Source organism: Cryptomeria japonica, chromosome 7 (genome assembly GCF_030272615.1).
Source record: "Cryptomeria japonica chromosome 7, Sugi_1.0, whole genome shotgun sequence".
Lineage (NCBI taxonomy): Eukaryota > Viridiplantae > Streptophyta > Pinopsida > Cupressales > Cupressaceae > Cryptomeria > Cryptomeria japonica.
Window position 1 is genome coordinate 761,487,958 of NC_081411.1, and position 27,410 is coordinate 761,515,367.

A 27,410-nucleotide genomic window follows, 5' to 3' on the forward strand; every position below is an offset into this window, starting at 1 on the left:
TTTTCCCTTTCTTTTCTTTTCTTTTTTTTTTTTTCTTTTTTTTTTTTTGACCGTACGGTCGCTGTCGTACAACCGTGCGATTTTTTCTTTTTGTTTTTTTTTAAATTGTCTAGAGAGTCTTCGGCTCGGGTCCCCTGTCTCTGGGATCGCCCTTCATCCTTCTCGGTTTTTCTCGCCCAAAAGTCTCCTGCTTTTGTCCCGTGCCTCTCGAGTTGCTTGCCCGGCCTCTTAGGTCCCCTTCCATCCTCTCGGGTCCCCCTCCGGGCTCTCGAGTGTCTGTCTGGCCTCTCGGGTCCCCTGCGCGCTTCGCGTGGTAAGGTTTCAATTTGTACCCGTTGGTGGCCAATCTATTTTCAATGGCCATCGGAAGACCTGGAACCACAAATTCTACAGGGACCACGACCTCCTTCCCGTACATAAGAAGAAGGATAATAAAGATTTTGAAGGCTGCGGCCTTCCACACAGGGTTCCAATCGTTGCCGACACTCTTTGGATTATTTACGTCGCCAGGGTTTGGGGCGTCTCCCTTCCAATATTCTCTGTATTCTGGAGGATATTGATCTGGCTCCTCTCCTTCGACGCTTAATACGTTACAGGAGGGTGAGAACATCTCATAGTCCTCCTGCTGCCAATGGAACAATCCATTTAGTGAATCTGTGTCATCCTCCGAACAGCAACCTCCGATTTTTAATATGCCTTCGGCATCTGGGTCCATCCCCTCTCTCCCTTCGTCTCGTGGGTCATTTTCCCTCTCGGATTCAGATCCCGAGGAAGAGGCAAGTTCCTCGCTCACCAACTACGTCCGGAGATCAATAGTGAATTTCTTGCCTCCGCTCTCCATCGAGAGTGTATTTCGTTTCCAGTTGTGGTTTGCTTTCGCTGCCACCAACCATCCTCTTCCAAGTATGGCGTCATACCCTTTCTGTTTCAATGGAATGACCACGAAGTCAAGTACAAAAGGTTGTGCACCCACAGTGACTTGCTGTGCCATGAACATGCCGAGGGGTTTAATCCCGTGCTGGTTTGCACCTAGCAGATTAAACGTAGGTGGCCACAGAGTGGGCTTTCCTAGCTTTTTCCATGTGTCCTCCGAAAGGACATTTACTCCGGAACCGCCGTCTATTATAGTATCCGTCAGGATGGTGCCCAGGATGCCCATCTCCACCACGGCTGGGTGTCGGCCATTGTTGACGGTAAGTACAACTGGATTTGTTGCCGAGCTTCCTAGTATGGGAGCGTCCATGTCTCTCAGTTTGGGTTTATCAGCCTTTGTGCCCAACAACACTGTCCCCAATTGCGGTATGGTGTGTAGGAGGTCTTCCAGTTTCACAGGTACCTCCATTTGGAGCATTTGTCGTACAATGTTCCTCTCCACGTCTGTGCAATAGGGTCCCGATGACTCGTGTGTCTCTCCCCGTTGGGCTTTCATGGCCCTTTCTATTTCCTCCCTTGCCTCCGTCATTCTCTGCTTCTCCGTGCGGGGATGGGGGTATCGGGCTTCCTTTGCCTGCCCTCGGGTAAGAGCAAGGATGGCTTCTTTACCCTGTGTGTTGCCTTTGATATCAATCAGATTGGCCCCTACACCAGACTTCGGACAATCGGCATCTTCATGGTCACCGGGGCCACACCACCGACATAGCTTTTGAGCAGTGTCATTGTTATTACACTCTCGTGCGTAATGACCCCATTGATTGCAAGCCCTACATTGAATCATCGGGCGTCCCTTCGCGTCGTATTGGACCCTGTTTCTGGTGGAATTTTATTATTCCCCCGTCCGCCTCGTTGGTTTCCTCGGTAGCCTTCGGAAGATGCATTATTGTTTGAATCCGATGTGGAGGGCTGCTCATGTGCAAAGAGCACTTGCTGGTTACGTGCCTTTAGATTGTATGGGCATTCCTTCGTAGAATGTCCCATGATCTGGCAGATGTCACAGAATGCCTTCTTGGGATAGACACCCTTTGTGTGGCCGCTCTCCTTACAATCCGTGCACCACAGTTCATCATCCTTGCTTGTGGTCCCCTTCATTGTCTTAAACTCTTTTAACATCCGTTCCATATCCTTCTGAAGGGCCGTGACTTTCTTCTTCGGCTTCTCATCACTGCTACTCTCTTCTTCCGACGTATCATCTTCAGAGGATGACGAAGATCTATTCTTCTTCTTTTTGGCCGTCTTATTTTCACTTTCCAAGTCCATGGCCCGGTTGTATGCATCATCGTAGGATGTCGGAGGCACAATTTTCATCTTTCGTCGTAGCTTAGGGTTCAGACCCTCGACAAACCACCGCTTCTTTAAGCCATCAGCCGGTTGGCTTTCCATCTTTCCGACTAATTCCTTTAGCCGACGGCCATATGCCCGTATGGTCTCCTTCTTTCCTTGCTTTGTTCCATAGATTTCCGAGACTATCTCATTATCATCTCGGAGAAGCCGAAATTCCTTCTCGAATGCTTTCTTCAATTCATCCCACGTAGTTACCCCGGTTTTATCCAAGTCTGAATACCAGTCAATAGCCACTCCTCTCAGTGTGGCGGGGAACTGCTTCATCCATTCATCCTGGTCAGTCACCCCGTTGGCTGTCCAGATGGTTTCGCAGGTACGGCAATGCCGTGCGGGATCATCTTTGCTATCCCCGTTGAATTTGGGCAACTTCTGTTTGGTCGCCATTGATGGAAGTCGTCCACTTGGAGGTGGTTGTGGCCGTGTCTGCCCTCCGGCGCTACTCCCTCCGATGCCGCTGATGTCTCTTGTGGTGGTGACCAAAGGTACGGTGTTCTGCCTTGTACCTACCGTGTGGTCAGCTTCCCCTTCGCCGTCACCCGTGCCCGACTCCCTTCGGTGATCCTCCCTTTGTGGCATGAGAGCGACTACAGTGCGGTTAGCTTCCCCTTCGCCAGTGCCCGGCTCCCTTCGGTGATCCTCCCTTTGTGGCGTGAGAGCGACTACCATGCGGTTAGCTCCCCCTTCGCCGTCACCTGTGCCCGGCTCCCTTCGGTGATCCTCCCTTTGTGGCGTGAGAGATAAGTTTTTGAACCGATCTCGAGTCTCTTCAACTAGTTCTCTCCGTAACCTAGTTTCCTCCAGAAACTCTTCGAGGCTTCTTGCTCTACAATAGTCCGGCGACGCGTAGAAATTCCCCTCGACTTCTGCACCTTCCGTGACACCTCCTTGGTTCCCTTCGGGCAACCCTTCGGCAGGTCGTCCTTCGGCAAGTTGCCTCAGCCTCCGTCTACGTTCTACACGTTGTTCCAGAATCAAAGCCTTCTGCGCAGCCTCCCACTCGTCGGTTTCTAATTTCTTATTTCTGTCTTTATTCAATAAATTGGGCATTAATTGTGGTACAATTTCATGTTTCACAACACATAAACCAAAACACCACACGTCTTTATTAATTCATTCTTTTGTATACAATCAACATAATTCTTCTGCTTCTAACAGTGTTCTTTATTTCTCTCCCTTCACAATTTAAGGATTATTTGTCCTTCGTCGGTCTTCCCTACGTCCGTCATCCTGGCGCTCATGAAATTCTCGTAAGATTTGCTGTCGTCGGTTCTCACGGTAGGTGTCTTCTCTACGGTTTTGAAGAGCCAAAAATGCTTGAGCCAGAAGGTTAGGCAAACTGCTCATTAACCGATTCACCGTCGGGCTTACACCAAGCACGCTCCACACAGCATCCTCTGGAACAGCCTCAATGGTGGCTTCCCTCCATACGTGTGTTTCGATGGCCGCTTGAAGGATGCAAGAGAAATCTTTTGTGAGTGCTCGTTCTCCTTCGAACAGTTCTTGGTGATCCTCGTCAGGGTTACTGCTCGTCCCCTCGGGCAATGGTTGTCTCATTATCCCTGTGCCATGTAGTATATTCCCGTCCCTCCCGAAATTATTTCGGCAACGGCGCCAAATGTTTACCTCACTGGGTAAACAGGAAGAATACAAAAATCGAACAGCAATGCACAATGCAAATACAAAAGAAGTACCAGAATAAGCTTTCCATTAATGTCAAAAGATGTTCATATTATAATCTGTCGTCCACATTACATGTCCTCCAACACCCGAAGGTGGTACAATATATGACAGCCGAAGGGGTGCGACACAACCGTCGCGACTCCAACTACCTACCCGTCGGCTAACTAACTGACCGCCGTAACTCATTATTACCGACGACAACATAAACATAATATACCAACATAACATAATGATTATTCCCGTCAACAGTTGTCTATGTGGATGACTTAATCATTACTGGTAGTTCAACACATTTGATCACTGGGATCAAACAGGATTTGTGCCGCACCTTTGATATGACAGATTTGGGACTTCTACATTACTGCTTAGGAGTTGAAGTCTAGCAGACTGAGAACAGTATCTTTCTCTCTCAGTCCAAGTATGCCAGAAGTCTTGTGGACAGATTCAGAATGCAGGATTGCAAACCTGCCTCTACTCCTATGGAACCCGGGCTCAAACTTTCAGCTCAGTCATCCTCACCAGTTGTGGATGAATCTCTGTTCAGGCAACTAGTGGGCAGCCTCATCTATCTTACTGCCACTAGACCTGACATCAGTTTTGCAGTGAGCTACATTTCACGCTTCATGACAGCTCCCAAGGCTGATCATTGGATAGCAGCAAAGCGTGTGCTGCGTTATGTGAGTGGCACTCCTGATTATGGACTTCTGTACACTCGGAGTTCTGATCCTATACTCAATGGTTACACAGATTCTGACTGGGCAGGTTCGGTTGATGACCGTAAGTCTACAGCAGGGTATGTGTTTAGTTTGGGATCTGGTGCTGTCACATGGACTAGTAAGAAGCAGCAGGCAGTGGCTCTCTCCTCAACAGAAGCAGAGTATCGGGGAGCAGTTAAGGCATCTTGTGAGGCGGTTTGGCTTCGACGAATGCTTGCGGATATGCATGTCTCCCAGGCAGGTCCTAATCCCTTGTTCTGTGATAATCAGGGAGTGCTCAAACTCGCCAAGAATCCAGCCTTCCATGAAAGAACCAAGCATGTGGAAACTCATTGTCACTATATTCAACAGTTGGTTGAAGATGGATCCATCCAGTTGCTGTATGTTCCTACCTCGGAGCAGCTAGCCGACATCTTCACCAAGCCCCTTGGTCCTGATAAATTTGTAAAATTCAGGGGGTCTATAGGTGTAGTTAATAGATTGAGCATTAAGGGAGGGTAATAGAATATGAAAATAATGTTAATTTTAGTATTAATTCTCAATAGTGTATATTCTATTTTAGTCAGATCGTCTTCGATCTTCTCAGCAGTTTCTTATTAGAAACTTGCTATTCTTGTAAATATCCTTGTATTATTTATGAGAGTCTTGCTCATTCTGATATTCAATCAATTCTTTGAAATCCATTGCGTGTCTCGCATTGTTTTAATATGATGATCCAATCATGTTTGTCTTTTTCAACATTTCTTGGCATGAGCACACAAGAATTTGAATACAGCAGCATCAACCTTCTCACATGTTTTAATATTCAGTAACCCTCCAATTATATTAAACCCATCAAGGACCTTTCTCTTCCTCTATGATAAACCTATCCCCTCACAAAATCCATCATAATACTGGACAGCATATTGGAATGATCCACCATGGATTCTAGAGGCACACCTTTAGCCCTTACATCACCCTACCTAAGCAATCTAGGCCCCAATTCAATCCTCTTTTTCAAGGTTAATGTTTCCACAAACCATAACCATATACCACTCACACATAATAAAATATTGAGAAGCCCTACTGTAAATCACATGGAAATCAATTTTGCATATGACACAACAAATCTCTATTCCCCCTTATATTTTTTGACTTGTCTTGACCAAAATTGTCAACAACATTAAAGGACATTCCAAAGAGTTTTCTACAATACCAGCATTCTTGGAAGAACCCCTGGCAGTTATTTCATTGGCATTCACTCATTTCCACCCAAACTTATGAAGAAGCCATGCTGTTCATTTTGATTTGTCAAAAGTTGAATAACAAAAAGAATGCCCTAAGATCTTTGACAAAAATAGAAAAAAAAAACAGCCCCTATTTGATCCATGTTCATTGTAGCTAACGTGGCAATGAGTGATCATGCACACAATAACAACAAATGCAACAATGGCTGATCCTTCATTCCTCTTCTTTCTTTCCTATCCAAAGTTGCAAGTGCAAATTGACTGTATTAGTTAGTTACTTTAAAAAATTTGAGTCATAAATGGGACCATGGGTTAGTTATAGGGAGGATTTACTGTTTGATAAGTGGTGTGGGAGACCTTGTGGGACCCCCATGCCCCCTAATTTCTTTTTGTTCTTTTCAATGTTCTTTTAAATTGAAGAAAATTGGGGCCATCTCAATGTACAGTGACTAAACACCCCCAGGGCAGAGGCATACTTGAGCCCATTTCAGAGACAAGTCTTTTAAATTGAAGAAAAAGGGGATACCAAGGGATGTCCCTGGCATCCATTCTATCTTGATGTCCCCGAAATGGATGTGTAAACAATGACACAAGGTTTGGGAGCATATCCTAGTGTATAATAGTAAATTTGTGCTCGCTTAAATTATTTGATTTCATTTCGAACACTTTAAAAAATAGATATTCATTTTACCATCAAATACATCTTCCATACTCATTTAACATTGTAGATAATTGCTACACTGCCAACAAGATACCTTGCAAATACATCAAGAAGTACTTTTAGTCTGCATTCATCAAAATCATGAAGAAATTCATGAAAACAAATACAAGATAAGATAGCAAGGAAAAGGCCCACTTTCTGATGCTTCAAATAATACTTCATCAATACTGATGAAAACATAAGCAAACAGGAGAATATTTAAATTTTATCAAACAAATTGTACACAAAGCCTGAAGAGGGGTAGCAAGATATTTTTAAACAACCAAAAAGCATTCAGTTCTAAGAATATAACCTCTTCAAGGCACTGGATGCATATAAGTTAGAAGTCCATTTGTCTTTGTTTAAAACTTTATCCCACTACCATTTTCTAAAACACATAATGCTCTATTGCCCTTCCACATAAAAGCTCTATAGTAAGAATCATATATTTTTCTTACAAGCATGGGCACATATAACATAGCTTAAGCCGTATTCTTATTGAATCTATGAGAGAAGAAACTTTAAATAGTACTCACATCTCTCGGCATGATGGCATATTTTCTAAAGCAGTAGAAAATGCATATTTGTTAAGAAGTTCCAGATAAAGTCTGTATGCTTCTGGCTGAGGCTGGCGATAGGGTATTACCCTGAAAATAAATCCAAATGGCATCATTGTCAGAAAAATCCAATATAAATAGGATTATTATAAATAAAGAATTCACAAGCATATATAACTTGGCGGAAAACCAGTCATTTATTAAATTGCATGCATGACAATCCATGAAAGAAATCAAGATGCAATCATTTCAAATTAGCATAAGTGGGCTAGGCTTTGAACTTGTTAATACTTCACAGACTTGGCAAATCAGGACACATGAGTTAGCACTTAATGAAAAAATTATATTGAGTGTATCGGCACTCAAAAGAACCCAAATTGATTATAAACACAATATATGACCTAAATTATAGGCCAAGAATTTCTTATAGTTCCAAAATAAAATACCTTAAAGAATGCATTCACTAAATCTTGTAAGTTTTGCAGATGTCACAAAATGGTACAACCATCAAAAGCTACTGAAAAAATATCAACTATGATAGCATGTATACCTGGAGTAAATTCAAGAGATCCTTGGATATTCATGAATCTTAATGTAAGACCAATTGAACTCCCAAATGGACCCGGTTCACATGAGGCAGTTTTCAAAGGGGCTTTAAACAAGTATTCTATAGATTAAATAAATTCTGATCAAAGCAACTAACATTGATGTTTAAATGAGGAGAAGGATAATATGGTTCAGGTTCTTTCTTCAACTTTATCATATCACCATCCTATTCAAACTGAAATTCTTCCAGAGTTGGCTGACCATTTTTTTTGCATGTGCATGCCTAGAGTGCCAAATTCTAGGTGTCTATGAAGTATTACTGCACTATTCACAAGAAACCCTCTAAATTAAACACAAAAAGTGGGCACAAGGAGTCAAGTGAGATGACCTCAATTGGTAAAAGCATAAACCAAGGTTCAAATCCCATAAGAGTTAATAGAGTGTAAAATAGCACATCAAACTCTTAGGTGCAGCATACCCTAGTGGATGAGGCCAGAGGCAAGTCTCAACTGAACATGACAGAAGAGATACCCCTCAATCATAGCAACTAAGCCAAAAATTCCTCTCCATGGGAAGGAATTTACCATATCATCAGAAAAAAAGTAAAGAACTTTATCTAAGATCAATTGACCAAAACCCAACTTCTTTGACTCAAAAGTAAGAAATATATAACTTCCCCTTCGCAGGTGTAGTGACTGGCAAAAACCACAGCCTATTTTAATTCATGTAGGCTACTTGGGAGGTAAAAAGGGAATAATTGATTAATTAAATTAAGTTGTCTAAATTTCGGATGACTTACATTTAATCAACTATTTTTATAAAGTTGAACAGTTTAAAATAAAAAGTGGCTTTTATGGGGCCCAAAATATAAAATTAAATTACAAAGTCACTTTAGGCAGGAAATAAATAGGTTATGGAAAACAATATTTTATTATTTTCAAAAAGAGTATAGGAGAATTGAGAGGAGAAAATTCATACTTGGCATTTTCATTTGTAAAACCCAACGTTGAAAGTGAGCAACTGTTCTTCTTCTACCCTAGGACAAAAACCCTCCTAGCCAATTCTTCGTGGGTTCATTCAAGATTCACAGGTGGGCTGAACAATTGGAGTTTGATCAATGCCGCTTCTGGATTAGATTGTTTGATAGTTTTTTCATCTAATCCAGAAGCAGCATTGATCAGATCTATGGATTGTGGAAACCTAACATCATCAATTGGAGTTTGTGAAGTAATTGTTACAAGGCAAAAGATTTAACGAATATGTTTGCAAGCAAATACTAATCGATTTACCTCAAATAAAAAGTTGGTATTCATTTGGGTGCTCTAACTTCAAATATTATTCTCCCACCCATCTTGAAAGAGAATACAAGCCACACCAATAAAAATTGCAAGCATTTTTCACTAAAAGGGTAGCCGCACTGTTGTAAGACTATGGTGATTGAGTTTGTGACAGGTGAAATTCGTCGTTAGAAGCTATTCCATCCACTATGGCAGGTTATTGCAGGCAGTCTGCACACTTTTGGGTGCTATAATATTCAGTGACCCTCCATAGAAGGTGTGTGAGAACCATTCTAAGGGGAAACATGGCAGTTTGAAAGGATTTTTTACACTACAAACCAACTTGAACCTCTGCATCTGCTTTGAAAGTAGGGGAGAAAGAAAAGTTGGGGTTCAAATAGTAGGCAACAGCATGAATATGTTGGTGGAGTTGTCAGTTCCACCTCCGATCAATTATGCGCCATATGGGTTCATATTTGGTCTTGTCTGACACATACAAGTGTTGAATTGCCTCTTTGGCCTTATCCATGGCCTCATATAGATACCCTATGGCATTTTGTATCCCCATCCACCATCCGTAGAAGCCTCACCAACAATTATGACAACTAGATATGAAACATTTAACAAAAATCAGCGAAGTGTAAAATTAGAAAATTAAAAAATAAATCATCAATTGAAGTTTGAAAACTTACATTGATGATCTCCTACATGACTTTAGAAAATCTATCATCAAAAATGGTCTTCACAACCTTCTCTGCTTTAGGCTTCCTAGAGTAATGACTCTCCATAGATCTTTCACTCAAAAACATCCGCTTCAGGTTGGGCAATGCACCTAATATGCTATGTAAGTTGAGGAAATTAGTAGCAAAACGTGTCACTCTTGAACGCACAAAATCCTTACCATCAGTGTGTTGTCTCATAAGCTCCATGACCCATGTGTGGTTGTAGATATACTTTGTGATTTCCCTTTTGTTGTGACGTATTCACACATCGCCCCATTGCAAATGGAGACCCCCACTTTTTTGCTTTCTAGGATAGTAGTAGAGTCTTTTGGTAATAACCTTTGTGTTGAAGAGGTGTAGTTTCTCAAGTGGTCAAGAGGAAATCAGGTTAAGTCTCTCTCTTTAAGATGAAGTGAAGTCAGTCAGTTGTCAAAGCTTAGGAAATGAATGATTATATGATGATAATTCCATTTGATCATCATCACTGGCTTGCAAGATCAGAGATGGAGTGTTGAGTTTGATTGAGGTGAATTGTCAATATAGAGTGAATACTTGGAAGGAGGATAGGCAAAGGCCTAAAGAATCATGAAGTGGCTTAGGGTAGAGAAATAAAATGAGAAATTGCAATCACTTCCTTTGCTCTTCCTTGACATTGATTGTCACTTCTTTGCTAGGCATTGACAATCACTTCCTTTGCCAGGGATTGACAGTCACTTCCTTTGCCCTTCCAAGGCATTAACAATCACTACCTTTGCCCTCATAGAAGCACCGATCAACATAGAAAACCTTTTGATCAAGGATGAGCATTTGATGTTTTTGCAGCAATCCAATCCTTGCAATGGAGCAATTTGAACCGATTTATGATGATCACTTCGTTTGATCAAAACCTTAGATGGCAAAGGGTGAGAGGAAGTGTCAATCTGAGCATGGTAGGCAAGGAGGTTTGAAAAGGCAAGTCACTTGGATGAAAATTCAACAAGTATAGGGCACTTCCTTTGCCCTCCCAAAAGTCCGAAAAACTTCCTTTACCCTCCCAAAAGTCCGAAAAACTTCCTTTGACCCCTCAAAAGTCCGGAAAACTTCCTTTGCCCTCCCAAAAGTCTGAAAAACTTACTTTGACCCCTCAAAAGTTCGAAAAACTTCCTTTGACCCCTCAAAACCTCGAAAAATTTGAACCACGAAATCCTTCCTTTGCTAGCACTACCTTTGACTCCTCCAAGCTCCAATCTGGCCTAGAATGCATTTCTTTTGACCTTTTAGAGGTCTGATCTGGACACGAGTTGATTGAAGGCTAGTTGAAGGTGATGCTTTGATGTTTATAGTATCCCCCTATGGATATTACCAGTTTTTTTACAAAATTATTCACAAGAATTTTCATAAAAAATCTGCATGAACTCAATCTCTATACATCCAACATTTTGCAACAATTTACAATGAAAATCATTTAACCCAATTTAGAATAAACTCTGAAATTCCTTATGATTATTACCATTAAATCTTCAATAGAAAACAACAGAAATATCCAACCTCAGAAACAAAAATGACAGTCAGATTGGATTACTAGCAATTTATGAATTTGAAACACAAAGTGAGACACTTAAGTGATATCTCCAACTGACAATGGGATTCCGTCCACTAACTCCAAGCTCGAGGGTTTGCGTCCTCAAACCTACTAAAAACCCAAGCTTCCCAAAATTCTCCAAGAGAGAACAATAACAAAGCACAAACCAAGCATGCCCAAAATGAGCCTCTCCATGCTCTTAAAAGCACATCCCTATGACTCTTCGCATAACCTTTGCCTGTCTCTTGGTATTCCCCTCTAATAATAAAGTGACATTGTTTTATATTTTGATGTTGACATAAAGTCACTTTAATCTGCTTTAATAAATAATTAAATTAAGTTGTCTTTAAAGTTATTATGTTTTGACAACTTAATCTTTTTATTTTTTTGATTTTCTTATGTCCCAAAAAGGGAACATTACAATGTTCTTGTAGTAATGGGAAGAGCTTAAGCAAATGAAGTGAGTGTCTTTAACATTTCTTTTACCTTGCCATGGGCACAACCGTTCCTTTGCTCATAAGCATGAATGATCAACATACAGTTTGGGCTTGAGATTGAAGTAAAGAAAGATTTTGATGAAGGCACGGCTGAGGTAGCAATTACAGTTGACTTCCTTTGCCTCCCAAAAAGTCCAAATTTCTTCCTTTGCCTCCCTGGAAAGTCCGAAATACTTCCTTTGCTATCTCAAAAGATTCCAATTGACTTCCTTTGCCTCCCAAAAAGTCCGAATTTCTTCCTTTGCCTCCCTGGAAAGTCCAAAATACTTCCTTTGCTATCTCAAAAGTCCGATTTTCTTCCTTTGCCTCCTAAAAACTACGAAATCCTCCTTATGATCATGCCAATCCACAATATAGAAGAGGGGTGTGATTTTGAAGTTTTGAAGAAAATGTTTAATCAAGTCGGCCTCCTAGGGAATGGAGGAAAGAATTTTGTAAAAGGTGCAAACAAGTCGGCCTAGGGAAGAGAAGACACACACCTCATCCCCTTGAGCGCCTATAAAGGACAAGTTGATCATTATCATTTGATCACAAAGACCTAAGTCACCGTGTTCGAATTTGACAACCATAAAATTCGGATGAAGTTCAGCAGGGACAAAAAATTTGACATTAAATTTGCCTATATAAATTTAATTTTAAAAAAATAATAATTATATATCCACAAAATTTAAATTTTATTTAAAAAATATATATTAATAATAGGTTTTATTTACATAGTAGATTTTTATTGTTACCATTAAAATATATATTACCAAAAAAATAAAATAAAACATGCTCCTAACTTTTGTTTTAAAAATCATAAAGATGAAACACGTTATTTTTAAAAGCAAGCAAGAATAAAATATTTTTATTAAAACAAAATAAAAATAATTCTATATAAAAAGCATATGATTATATAAATTAAATAAGAAAAAATAAAATCATTGTTTGGAATTTTATAAAATATAAAACGTAATAGAAAACCATAAAAAAATCCTAAAATCAAACTACAAACGTGGTGTCGGATGTTGTGATGTGGGTTATATATCTTCCGATCGTGAAACCAAACTAGCCGCCGTGTAGAGTATCTGCGGGATTAAGACGGTTGGATGCTCAGATCCAGCCAGAGTTGGGTGTGCCTCCCTCTAGATCTATATGGCTCTAGCGAGGAAGGATCGATTGGGTTCCGGTAATGACTACGAGCGAGTACACGTTGCAGAGGTCACGACACAGAATTATACTTCAATAAAACACGTCCTTGCTGTCGTATGAATTTGACACGAACTTTTCCGAATTTTTTATACATTTTTTAGATTCAGCAAATTTTGAACCTGGTGCTAAAAGTTCGACGAATGCGGTGACTTAGACAAAGACAAAGTGAATTATTTCTTAATGTGTAGAGCAGCATAGTGCAGTGAATTTGATCAAGGTGAAGCAAGATAGATTCATCCATTCATCTTCAGCATCAGCAAACCCTGTCTACAGTCAGCATCAGCAAGGAAAGCTTTCTGTCCAGCGAGTTCAAACTTAACATCAGCAATCAAACACTAAATCAGACATGAAGTAAGCAGAATCAGACTTAAAAGGGTAAAAGTGGACATAAAAATCAGACAGATCAGGACATACATGGAGAAAGGAAGGTAAAATTAAGTATAAATTATATGTGTTTGATGCCTTAGTGTTTGTTTTGTAGGTGACAAAGGAGGGAATCAAAAGGGCAGGCCTGATTGTTGACATCAGAACAGCATTCCAAGGAAAGTAGTTCAACATCAAGACCAAGTTCGAGTCATGCTAAGCAGAGATCAAAGCAAACACAAGGATACCAAGGAAAGTGACTACGCAAGAAAGACTTCAGGATATTCAAAAGCTTTCATTGCATCATGACGACACGATGGGGTTAAGACACCAAAATGTAAAGGAGAGATCATACGATCATCTCAAGGCAAGATAAGCAAGTAAAGATAGAGGATTGACTTGACCATGACAATGCTTCCCATCATCATCACCACGTTGAGCAAGCTTGAGATGTTGAGTATCAAGAGATATTGCTTGAGGCATCAACACTTGCTTATAATGTTGAGTATCAAATCTACAAAGTGCAAGCAAATTGAGGTGTCATCCTTGTCATCACTCAACTAATCAAAGGGTTCCATGTCAGCGTGTCTAGATGCAATGTACCTGATTCACCCATGGAGACACAAAAGTCGAGATACCTACCCTCAATTCTCATTGGTAAGAAATCAAGATGGACATGTGTTCAAATCAAATGTAATTTTCTCATTGGCCAGAAGGAGTTTGTTATAACAAACCCTAATTAGGGTTTTGATCTTGTAATCTCGACCATTGATTGTGAATCAATTTGAGCCACTCATTGTAAAGAGCAATCTATAAAAGGCTCAAATCTCTCATTTGTAAACGGTTAATAGCAAAACAAGAAGAGTAGAGTAATAGATAATAGTTCATAGATAGCAATCAATAGTTAGCAATTAGAGTAGAAGTTAGATTAGGAGAAGGCAAAGATTGTTGCCAAAATCTTGTTGTAAAGAACATATGATTTCATTGAAGCTAGGGTGAATTAATGTGTCATTTCAACAAGTTGCATGGTCTCTACTTCTCAATTCATTTGTTTCCATGTTGATTAGATGAATGGAAGGAATTGTGAATGATTGATGGTAAAATTCGTTTATCCATACCACTAACAATTTGCTGATTGTAAGTTTGCCTTGTGTGGTCAACTGGAATCCTTAAATGAGCTTAACTTCAATTGCTACTTGCCTCATTGATATGCATCATCTTAAAGGTGTCTATGTCGTTGGTGGTGATTTGAACATCATTTTGCTCTCCTTAGAAGATCGCACTAGCTTTGTGGAGTTGTTCTTTGATGGCGAAGAAGAGCTTAGTTGAATTTCACTCAATCGTTCATTGTCTCTTGCAATCTTAGGACTAGATTAGACTCTTTGAACACTATCACTTCTGTTTTGTTTTTTTAATTTTCAAAGCAAGTAGTCAAATGATCAAGTTTCAGCAAACATTCAAACATTCAACATTCAACATTCAAGCATTCAATGTAAGTCCCCTTGGACTACCAACAATCACATCAACCAATTGAGCTATCCACGCGTCATGACCTGACTATAGAAACCTTGGAGTCATCTTGGTTGATCACATCATTTAGCATCCAAGAAGATTTTGATCAAGTGAGGATAGAATACATTTGGTATTTTATTTTGTGTTCATATGTGCATAAAAAACCCATCAACACCTTCCATCTTCAACCAACTAAGTTTCCCTATGTCCTCAAGAAGCAAGTCAAGGCAATGAGCAACAAAAGGGCTCCAAAATAATGTTGGATGCCTAACCTGTAGAAGTTTGTCAGCTGCCACATATGCAGCTGCATTATCGGTCACAATCTGAATAACATTTTGCACTCCCACTTCTGTCACCACCTCATCCAACATGTTGCACAAGGTTTCTGCACTTTTCACTTCATTTGAGGCATCAACCAATTTTTAAAATACCACCTATCCCCCTAAAGCAACTAGAAAGTTGATGAGTGTCCTATTCCTGCCATCTGTCCACCCATCAGAGAAAATGGTGCAGCCATTATTTTCCCAAATCCTCTTTTGTTGTTCCACTAGTTGTAGTGTGTTTTGGACCTTATTCTGCAATAATGGCCCACTCAACTCGTAACGACTTCGGGCCTTGAACCCCTTACCTAGCACGGTCAATGCAATGACCGATTGCTCCCAATATGGACTAGAAGCAATACTACACGAAAGACTATTGTAGTACCAAAATCTAGCACATGCCACCTTTGCTTGCTGATGCACTTCCTTATTCCATGAAGTACCTTGCAATCCAAGTTGCACACCAGGAGTGTTACGGGGAATGAAAAAGCTAGCCATATTGTTGCCCACCCCCATACTTTCTGATCCTGTAGAACTGAGATTTGTCATTGGGGCTGCCATTGCCTCTGCTGTCCTCTTTTTTTTTGCCTTCTTTTGCTCAGATTTTGAAAGCCTTTTTTTTCCTCCCTCTCAACCTCATCAGGACAATTTTCACATGGCATAATATTCTGACCAATGATTTGTGCAAGGTGATATTTGAGTCAATGTATGCCACCGGTCATAGATTTCGTGCAACAGTTACAAATAACCTCTTCTTGCTATGCACCTTCTGTGCCATGTTTCCATAAAGGATCCCTCTTTCTACCACCAGCTTTACTTCCACCACCTCTAGTTGCAGAAGCCATTGTCTTTTATAAAAATTCGAAAGAAACCTAGCAAAAGAAAGAGTCAGCATAAAAAATTTACTTATTGGCACATAACTTGTACATTTGTTTTAGATTGTGCATTATGTGTATATATGTAACTGTGCATTATGTATACATGGTGTGACTGTGAATATCAATGATCCTCTACCTGCTAATGTTAAGGCAAAGTAAGAATTGTAGATCTGAGTGACCAAGTTAAGGCAAAGTAATTGAAATATAAGCAGAAGTCTTTGTGCATTGTGAGCCTAATTTGATGGGATTTGCTTTCTGGTTTTGTTTTCATTTTTGGAATTCATTGTGATTGACTGTCACAGTCTACGTCACTGTATTTAGGACTAAGACTGCCTAGTCCTTTGGCAAAAACTCATCAGCTCTCAATTTGAAACTTGAAGGTTTTAAATTTTAGTAGATTGTTCATTTTTTTAATTGAATTTTTTTTGTGCCAAACTCGTATATTATACTGTGAATATGAAGGTTTTAAATTTTAATAGACTATTCCTTTAAAATCGTATATTAAACTATGAACCATTATGATTAGACTATGAAAACTGAATATATTACGGATTTGCGATAATATTAAACTGTGAATCATTAGACTTTTAATATATTCACAGTTTAATATTATCGTATATGGCGGTATATTAGAGTCATTAGACTGTGAATATATTAAACTGGCATGATTTTGCCTATGAATATATTAAAAGTCTAATGATTTCAATATATTAGTCATTAGACTGTGATGCCATTGTCGATTTTGACTGTGAATACTGAATATATTAAACTCGGCACAATTTTGACTGTGAATATAATTTTGACTGATAATATAAAACACACAGAGCTTTGCAAAACGAAATTACAAGTTAGAAATCCCTTCAACAAAATGCAAAGTTCAAAAACGTGGAGATGAAAATGCATCCAGTCACGTTCGCCTGCCGTCTCTCCCGCACAAAAATGTCCGGATCATTTTCACGGATTGAAAGTATGTAAAGCAAAATAAAATTTAGGGTTTTTTTTGGACTCCACTTAAAACATTTTCATCTTTTTTAATGCCAATTTAAAAACAATTTAATTGCAATTTTTTATAATTTTTTCAGTCAAAATCATGCCGAGTTTTTTCAAAAAGTTGGCCACGATTTAATCATTTAGACTTTTGAATGGGGAGAAATCGCGATTTAAACAAATTTTTCCTGATTTTTTCATCTTCAAAGCCTCAAGGTAGGCTTTCTTCATGACTTTTTTTTCATTATTCAATTTAGTAACCAATTAGTCACTACTAAGATTACTTGAAAAAATTTAAATTTAGTGATTAACTTAAGAGGTTTACAATTTGCATTAAGGCAAATTTCAATTTAGTTTTACAAATAAATTATGATCAAATTTTCAATTTTTTAATGGTATAACAGCAATATTTTATTTGTCAAATGTTCGATTTTTTGTCAAATTAGGATTTTAACTTTTGTGTATCATCTACTTCTATGCTTCATGCAACTTGTGAAGTAAAAAAAACAAAAGTGAAGTCCTTGTTTGGCAAAGGTTAAGAACAAGTATTCCTATTTGTACATCCCCTGCTTTTGCACTTAATGTGACCCAAAGTAAGAAAAACAAAGAAAAATCCTTGTCTTAAAACTCTTGCATTATGCATGATTTGAATATTAATTTTTATAAACTTACAAATTTTATATTGTTTATTGCAATGTCAATATGAGTTCTCACAACATAAGTGAGAATGAGGTTGAGTCCAACAAGGTTGAAGAAATTGAAATTGAATCTAATTATGCATCTAATAGAAGTACAAAAGTAGATAGGGGTAAAACCACTAGTTCCATCGGAAGTGCAAATGTTAGTTGCCCTTCCAAAATACTACCTGTTGACAGGTGTTTTATGACCACACCAACATAGAATAAAGTTTCCAATGGTCACTCTATCCTCTCTTGACCAAAATCCCATGTATGCTAAAGATTGCGGAAGATCATACAAGCGATTCCAAGTTTCCTACTGCGAACTTGCAACTTTGTGATGGATATGAGCTTGTTTGGCCTGATGTTTGTTGGAATGGGCAAGTTCAATGGATTATCAGGCAAAGGACCCATGGGATGCGGTCCAAGACAGTTGAAAGTCCATGAGTGCTATCCACATTTGCACCTCTATAGCACTACTTCCTTCAAGAAAGCAAGTGACACCTTCACCATGCACATTGTCAAATCCTTACAAGGAGGTGTTCACACAAGGTTGTCACAGGAAGCGAGGAAATTGGTAAAAAAGTATGGGGCTTGGTACATTCAATTTCCAAGATTTACTTACATCTAGGTACAAGGATTCTCTACCCAGCCCTATAGGCTCCCAAGATACCCAACAGATAAAATGTTGTTGTTGGAAGTAACAAGACAGCTAACTACCTATGACAAGGTTCAAAAAAAGGAGGGTGGGCTCGAATTTTCAATTGTTATAGGAAATTAAGATGAGTTGTGCCCATCATTAACAGCAGCAAAGAAGTTAGCGGATGAACTGCTATTCTACCACCTCAAACCCCACACTGCGAGATTGAATTTCGATCCGTAGGATAAGATAAGAATGGTGGCTAGCACGAAACACAGGCATAAGATACAGCTAGAAGATTATTGGGCTAACGTCAAGGATGATTATGAGATCAAGAATAGAATGTTTTCCAGATTGCCACTTAAGTTGAAAGAATATGTGAAATCATCCAAGTGCCAGATCAGATAGAAGAAGATGTGAACACTGTCCACCTTAATTATGAAAAGGAAAAAGATAAGCCAATTCAAGCACCTAACTGGTCAGAACCAGAAGTTGTTGATCTGGAAATCCTAAGTCGACCAGTTATGAAATTCACGAGGCATTGGGTTGAGTGTCACATCAATAAGTTGAAGGCAGAGAACGCTCACCTGACTTACAGTTTGATGGGAGACTTGAATCCCAAGATGAGGCTACTGAAGGGTCGTCAGGAGCTCAAGCCAAAGAAGAAGCAATTCCACAAGAAAGGACAAAATGTGGAAAGGAGAAAAGTGTTCTCAAGGATTCACAGACAAGGAAAAGGCAAGAGGTTCAAAGAGAGGAACCATAACAAAAGAGGCAAAGGTTAGAAGAAGCACAGTCACCTGGCAACTCTTCAAGTGTGCACGAAGTCGACATCTTCACAAGAGAAGTAACAAGAGATCAACCACGGGAAGAGGACCAGGACATTTCACAAGCACATGATATTCTCAGTGTCAATGCTTTCCGAAGATTTGTTCAGCAAAGAAATGAAGAACAAGAACTTCCTCCAAATACAAAACAACATATCCCAGATTGTTTCGGAGAAACAACAATGGGAGACTTAGGACGCCTTGAGGAAGTCACACAAGAACAGGAATAGCTTGAGGTATAGGATCAACAGGCAGCCACTCTAGATTGGCTGAAAGAAAGAATGAGGAAAGAGCCAAAGGAAGAAATGGATCATACACTTGAAATTGAAGAATTTCTAAGCCGGATAAACAAACCATTGGAAAAGAAAGCGGCAATTAAGTTCTCTAAAGTCACCAGAAATGAGTCAGGATCCAGAACTTTGCATGTGGCAGTGCCCAGGGTTGACAAGGACAGAAACGAGATCACTCCAAATGAGTATGATGTTACAGTGATCTGGGTTGTGCTACCAAAGCACAAGTGATAGGATTTTGATGAATCATCCCTGGCACTGAAGGAGTGAATGAAGAGAGTGGAAGAGAAAAATAGGAAATTGAAAAATGAGAACAAAGCTTTATGTGAATATGTATGACGCTTAATACGTCTATTCAGAGAAGAAGATCAGACTTTTGTTCCTCCCTCTTTTCTTCCAAAGGAATCAATGGATGGACTTGAAGAGATAAGGAAGATTGCCCAATGTTATAAGGAATGGGTAAAGAATGTCTTCACTGTAGCTTGTAAATTCATTGAAGACTTGGCTCAATTTTACTGGAGGATCCTAGTTATCCTTGGCAGATTGGAAAGCGTGGACAATTCATGGGAGGATACGCACATCTATCAAGACTTGACTATTCCACGTCTTGAGGCACTAATGGAGATCCCTAGGCAGGCATTAATAGATGGAGAAGTCATCAGAGAAAATGAAGCATATGAGTTTCCTTGGTGGTTCTATAGCACTGGGAAGGAATTCTTTGAAAGATCAAATATTAAGGACAGCGGTCAACAAAATTCAAGAGGAAATCCTCAATACTGTCGAGGCATTGTTTGCCAAAAGACTAACTAACAAGAAGCTGACAGTGGATAACTTGAAGGACAGACTTCATGAATTCTTCTTTGTGGAATCCTTCTCAAGAGGTCATTTGAAGAATGTTTCCTTGTTCTCAAGCATAATACGCAAGACCCAGGAGACTGTGCCAAGATGGGAAAAGGTTTTCTTCAAGTGTGAAAAGGCAACTGCTATCTTGGAATATAAGTTGGAGATAGCACCAAGTGTCTCCGTAGGAGAGCTCGAGGCCGTCATGACTAGGTTCATCGTATTTGCCCTCAGAGAGAGAGATAATGGTCATCCTATTTTGGGCGAGGATCTATTAAATGTGTGGAGTGATGGGTCATTTAATACATAGTGGACGCTTTATTTGGGAGTGGTTGGTCATTTGATGCAAAGTGGGCATGATTCCTCATTTATTGCCATGCCCACTACTTGGCACCACATATGGTCATTTTTAGCCAAACATTAATTAGGGTTTTGCATGGACAGATCTTAGCCGTTGATCTCATTGTAATCTTGGTCATCCATTTTCATTTTGGTGCCTATAAAAGAGGTTTGCCCCTTCATTTGTAAAAGAGGGAGAATTTCTAACAGATTGTTGCTATAAGCTATCAAGATAATTAGAGTAATACATTAGATTTTGGTGTTAACTTGTGTTATTTTGAAGTTTGCATGGTTTCTCTTCCTCAAGTAGTTGGATTTTGTTTTCAAGTAATTAGATGAACGAGATAGATAGCTTTGTTTCATGGTGAGATCATTTGCTCATACCTTTTGTAAGTAGATGATTTCTACTTGCAGTGCAAGGTTGGACTATGCTTTTTAAATGTGTATATTTAACTTCGATTATCAAATGATTATTGTTCGTCTTAATAAAATTCATTGGTGATATGAAAATCCTTTGCAAAACCTTTGAAGGTTGCACCTCCCTTTGCGTAGTTGTTTGAAGTTGGCAAAACAAAGCGCGGTCAATTTCACCCAGGCCTTTGTTGTCTTTTGAGTTCTTTAGAATTAGATTAGAATCTCTTGAAACCCTTTCCTATTTACTTTCCACATATTTCATTGAGAAAACATTCCCAAAAAAAAAGCACTTATCGTTGCTAAATCATTTGCCATTTTCCCTTGAAATCCAAATTTGTTCAAGTCTTCTTAATGGATTGCTTCACTGCACATAAGTCCCCTTAGATTACCAGCAAATATCAAGCCAAACGAGCTCATATCCATCACAAAGTCACAAGTTCGTAGTAGGAACCTTGGAATTGCTTGTATGATCTTTCGTAATCTTAGCATACACAAGATTTTGTTCAAGAGAGGATAGAGTGACCGTTGGAAACTTTATTCTATGTTGGTGTGGTCATAAAACACTCGTCAACACTACCAAAATATGCTAAAGGTCCCTTCAATCCCAAATCCTCTTTAAAATAATTTGCAACTAAGCTACAAACAAAGCCTGGGTCCTCTAGGGACACTAAGTTGTGGAACTATCACTTTTGTAAGCTTGAATTTCAGAGCACCATTATCAAAGCTAATGCCCACCTCTTTCATATCCAAGGCAAAGATGTCGAAGTATGTGAAAGGTTGACACAAAACCTCAAATAAAGAGCTGAGATAACTAAAATGTTGGACAGAAGTGAAGAAAATGCACCTAACATTTGCTTCTTTGCCACTAAGTGGGAGGGGTCATCAAAGCTTTGCTTCTACTACTTTGCAAAGGCCACATCCACATATCCCAATTTCTTCTAGTTCAGGGGCAGCAAAGTCTAAAGAGAAACATAGGATGACTAGTGATGCTCCAAACCCGATAGCAAATTTATTCAATGTGCAATTGAAGGATGAGGCAAATGATGTCATTAGCGAACACTTCTTTGCCAATGGCATTACATTCCTTGTGGCTTGCTCTCCTTATTATAAGGAGGTTGTGGACACTACTATGGCATTGATCAAGGCCCAATTTTTAGAATCTTCTACAAGCTTGACCTCTCTTCACAATAACGTTACACACACCTTCTCATAACTCGATCCCCTGTACCCTTTAGGAGCCTCATTAATTTTTTTCCCCATTTCTTACAAATATGATGAACAAACAACATTGAAAGCCAACACACTTACATATATGCATCTTGCTATGCATTGATTGACAATGTCTCAAATCTCATTTTGTAACACAATTTCCAAAGGTCCCTTTGGTCGTTTGTTTGTAGTGGGTTCTTCACTTTCAAGAAGGGCCAAAATCAATTGGCTCTTTACCACAGCATTGGAGGCTTCATTCCCTTTGATCTTCTTTTTGCTAAGTGGTGATTTGCTCTACGATCTATTCATTCATCTACTTTCTCTTGCTCCATAATATATGCTCTTACGTGCTTTGATGGCACAAGTACAATCTATTCCACATAAATGGATATTAACTTGAACATCTAACATCACATCCTTGGCAAATCCAAATATAACCCCTACCACCTAGAACCAATTGCATCATATTAGCATATCTCAATAGAGGAGAACTCCGATCTGTTTAGAATTTAAATTGAGCTACGGAGCTAGAACTAGCTGCCATTGTGATTCCTATGGCACGAAATTTTATAAACAAAAAATTCAAAACAAATTAAATTTTAAAAACAAGAAATAGATATATAAAACCTAGCTCTTTTAATACATTCAAGAAGAATGAGAAAAACTTAGAAAAACAAAGCAAAGAGTTTGTTACAAGTTTGTAAAACAAAAATGAAGGGAAAAATGAAAAAAACACTTTTAAAAAATACTCTTCTATGATCTTCTTGGCAGCCAATTGGCAATTGTACATACATAGGAATGACAATGCAATCGATTTAGATTCTAGAACCTTCAAAGATCAATCTTCAATTCCCTTTGTTGATTCAACAAGAAAAAATGAATGTTCAACCTATTGGAATGGCACTTATTTTTGCAATAGAAATGAGCTAACTTGTTTTGATTTTTGATATGTTTTAGAAGTGAAATTTAAAGTTTAAACTCTGTTTTAGGGTGCCTAAGTCAAAGTCAAAGCAAAAAATATTAAAATAACATAGGAAACAAACAGGTTTGCTCGAGTTAATTAAAGGCTAACTATACTCTTCATCAAGGGTTGATTAAATCTATCAAGGGATGGGTCAAATATTTTAAACCACCTTCCCTACAAGAGAAAGCTTTGGCACTAGAGACTTCCATGCCTATTTAAAAAATTCAAACCAAAACTTTCCTTCCAAAAAAGATCAATTCATAAAAATGTACAACAATCCAAGAATTTCCCATCAAGGCCAAACATGGAAGCAACAATTGAGTTAAGAAAGAAGAAGCTATACTTCAGCTACAAGGAGCCTTGGTCATCTTGGTGTGGATGTCTTAGGAAAGGATAAGTGCATTATATTGAGGTAAGGTGTGAAAAAGAATCCAGGTCTGAAGAACATGAACCACAAAATGAAACCCAAGTTGGAGCCTAAAGAAAAAGACACACCAAAAATGGAAGGAGAAATTTCAAGAGGTACTCTTGCTACACTCTCTAGTATTCCAAGGTACAATGCTTTCCACATTCATGGGGTTCTATGGTGACAAATGGTTACTATACTCATTGATACTAATGTTACTTATAACTTCGTATATGAGGGACTAGTGACAAAGTGAGGTCTCCAAATGGAGGATTTTGTAGGGTTCAATGTAATGGTGATCAATGGGTTTGTTATCCAATGCACTAGAAAGACCTCTTAGTTGAACCTTAATTTGGGAGGATATCATATGAAGGATGCTTTCTATGTTGTCAATGTAGGAGACATAGATATGGTGTTGGGTATCTAGTGGTTGCACTCATTAGGCAAGATCACAGAAAATTTCTAGACCATGGAGCTAAAGTTTCAATTTGAAGGGAAAGAAGTCATAATTCAAGGAATAACAAATAAAGCACCAAGGATTGTATCTACTAAAAGAATGGCGAGAATCTTTTGTCACAGGCAAACAACATGGGCAACTCAGTGCTTGATAACTGTGACAAAATCCCCTGGGTAAGAAAGCATATCATGTGGATGTACAAGATATCTTGAACAAGCACGGTTAAGTCATCAACTACATTCCTCTGAGGAGACCATCGAACGGAGCTTGGAGCATGTCATTGAGTTGGAAAAGGGCGCTAAGCCCGTCATTCCTACTCCCTATCACCATCCTAGGAGACATAAAGAGAACAAAAAAGATAAAAGAACTTCTAGACATGGGACACATCAAACCCAGTTCAAGAAGTTCTCCCACTTCATCTATAGTTCTAGTGAAGAAGATGGCACAATGAGGATGTGCATCAACTATAGAACATTGAATAAGAAGAATATCAAAAATCAATACCCAACCCCCGAGATTGATGAATTGATAGATAAGATTCTAAATTACCACCCTCGAAAAAAAATTTGAAAAATTCTTTGACAATAGTAGTCAATTTTGTGACAGGAGAGAAAATTTCACCAAAATCAACTCCCTCTCTCTCGGAGTAGCCGTTGGCCAACAGCCTGGCCTTGTACCATTCTAACCGACCGTTTGCTCCAAACTTCTTTTTAAATACCCACTTGCATCCAATGGGCTTCCTTCCTTTGGGCAAACTTACAAAATCCTAGGTGGCACAGTTGTCCAAAGCCATCATCTCCTCCTACATGGCATGTATCCAAGACTCACTTTTCTCTGAAGAAAGAGCCTACTTGAAGGATCTAGGTTCATCGTTGATACTCAACAAAGCAATATACAACGAAAAATCTAGTCAGCTATACCTGTCAATTGGATTTCGTTGTCTTGTAGACCTCCTCAAGGTAGGAGTAATGGGCTCAACCTATTCATTTTCCTCTCTGTGCTCATCCTGCACATCATCTAAACTCTTTGAACTCTCTTCTTCTTCTTCATCCTCAGATCCATCTAACTGTTCTTCTACGTGTGCATCTTCCTACTTCTCAATCTTTGTTTCTAAGTGCACTATCTTTGTCTTCTCCTTTGGTTGTTCTTCACCTAAGTAAGCTCTAACTCCTTGAAAATGACATCTATAGACAAGATCCTTTTTTTAGTTAGAGGATTCCAAAGCTTATAACCTTTTACATTCTCACCATAACCAACGAAGATACATTTCTAATCTTTTGTATGCAATCGAAGGCTTTCTACCTATCCACACTCCATAAGGAGTTTCGTCAATAAGAGCTGAACAAGGATATTTGTTAATCAAATACCAAGCAATACCAACAAGTTTTGTCCAAAAGCATCTATCAAGCTTAGCACCACTTAACATGCTCCTAGCTCTTTCCATTATGACTTAGTTCATACTTTCTGCTACCCAATTTTGTTGGGGAGTGCAAGGATTAGTCTTCTGCCGAACAATACTTGCATGGTTACAGAACTCATCAAATTCCTTGGGACAATATTCACCTCCATTGTCAATCCTCAACACTTTTATCTTATAATATGATTGCTTTACCACTAAGGCCTTAAATTCCTTAAACTTAATGAAAACTTCAGATTTAGAATGCATAAAATAAATCAAAGTGTATCTCGAGAAATCATCAATGAAGGAAATATAATACCAAGATTTACCCAAAGAAACAACATCCACTGGACCACACACATCCGAATGAATAATTTCTAATGATCTATTTGCCTTATAGATTCATTTAGGAAATGATGATCTATTATGTTTACCAAACACACAATGCTCATAGAAATCACTTTTGCCAACAAGATAATCAAAAAGACCATCAACCAATTTTTTATTTAGAATGGTCCAAAGACCTTTTTCACTAATGTGAACCAATCTCCGATGCCACATCATAAATGCATTTTCATTGCTAGTCACATTGGCAGAGTTACAAAAAGTAGAAGCATTAAGCCTAAACAAAGTCCCTATCTGAGATCCTTAACTATCACCAAACTCCCCCTTACCAACCTACAACGAGACTTGTCAAATGTCACATGCACTCTAGAATCATTCAACTTGGATAGAGAAAGAAGATTTCTCGCAAATCCTGGAATATGCAAAACATTATCAATGTTTTTTACTCTTCCATCACTAAAACATAATTTTACCTTTCCTTTACTAACAACCTTCTCCGTAATGTTGTCGCCAAAGAAAACATCTCCCTCATCATATTCTTTGTAGGAGGAAAACCACTTCTTATGAGGAGTCATGTGGTAGGAGGCACTTGAATCAATAAGCCAAGCATCATCACTAACAATGTTGGTAGAAATAAACAAAGCATCAAAATCATCATTAGAGGACTTTTTCGTGGAAGAATCAACATTCTTTTTCTTAACTTTGCATTCCTTCTTCACATGCCCTCTTTTCCCACAATTCCAACACTTCACTCTGCTCTTTCTAGGGGTCTTTGATCGTCCTTTAGACTTCTCCCTCTTTTTATCCCCTTTAGGCCCTTTTTCTTTGGACCTTTCTCACACATGCAAGGCATCTTGGGAGCCAAGATTCATAGAATTTCTTCTCACCTCTTCTAAAAGAAGTATGGCAATCAAGTTGTCCATCTTTGGTTTTGTACTACCACTACTAATAGCAACTATTAGATTTTCCCAAGATTCAGACAAAGAGCAAAGAAACAAGATACATTTATCTTCATCTTCTAATTTAACATCTATCAATGCAAGCTGACTTATAATCAGATTAAAAGCATTCAAATGATTTGTAATAGATTCACCCTCTTTCATTTTCAAAGAATATAACCTTCTCTTGAGATATAACTTACTGGACAAGCTTTTAGATTGATAGATGTCACCAATCCTCTTCCACAACTTGTATGCAGTGTCTTCTAGGGAGACATTCAAGAGGACAGAAAGGTAACACACAACCGAATAGTTCCTCATGCCTTCTTGTCCAATTTCTTCCAAGCATCATCATCCAAAGTAAAGTCCTCCAATTTCTTTTCATGTGAAAATGGCAACCACTGATCTCTTTCCTCCAAAAGATCTTCCATCTTCAATTTCCACATCTCGTAGCCAAAGCCATTGAGTTTCTCATTATCTATGCAAAAAGTAGAAGCCATGGCTATCAATCCTCTTCTCAAATCTACAAACCACACAACAAAAGCTCCCACTGTAGCAAAAAACCTTCAACACTTAAGAGAAAGGTTTCCCCCTCTCAGCAAAACTGTTAGCTCTGATACCAAATGTTGAGAAACAAGGTGAAGAAAGCTTGCAA

At 38.9% G+C, this 27,410-nt stretch overlaps 1 protein-coding gene across 1 annotated transcript in view; it reads right to left on the reverse strand.

Moving 5' to 3' along the window:
* Positions 1-27,410, reverse strand: part of LOC131030060 (mediator of RNA polymerase II transcription subunit 33A) — a 60,017-nt gene that overhangs the window by 11,512 nt on the left and 21,095 nt on the right. The window contains exon 2 of the mRNA XM_057960742.2: positions 7,136-7,246. Within this exon, the coding sequence (XP_057816725.1) occupies positions 7,136-7,246 (111 nt within the window). The remainder of the gene's footprint in view (positions 1-7,135; positions 7,247-27,410) is intronic.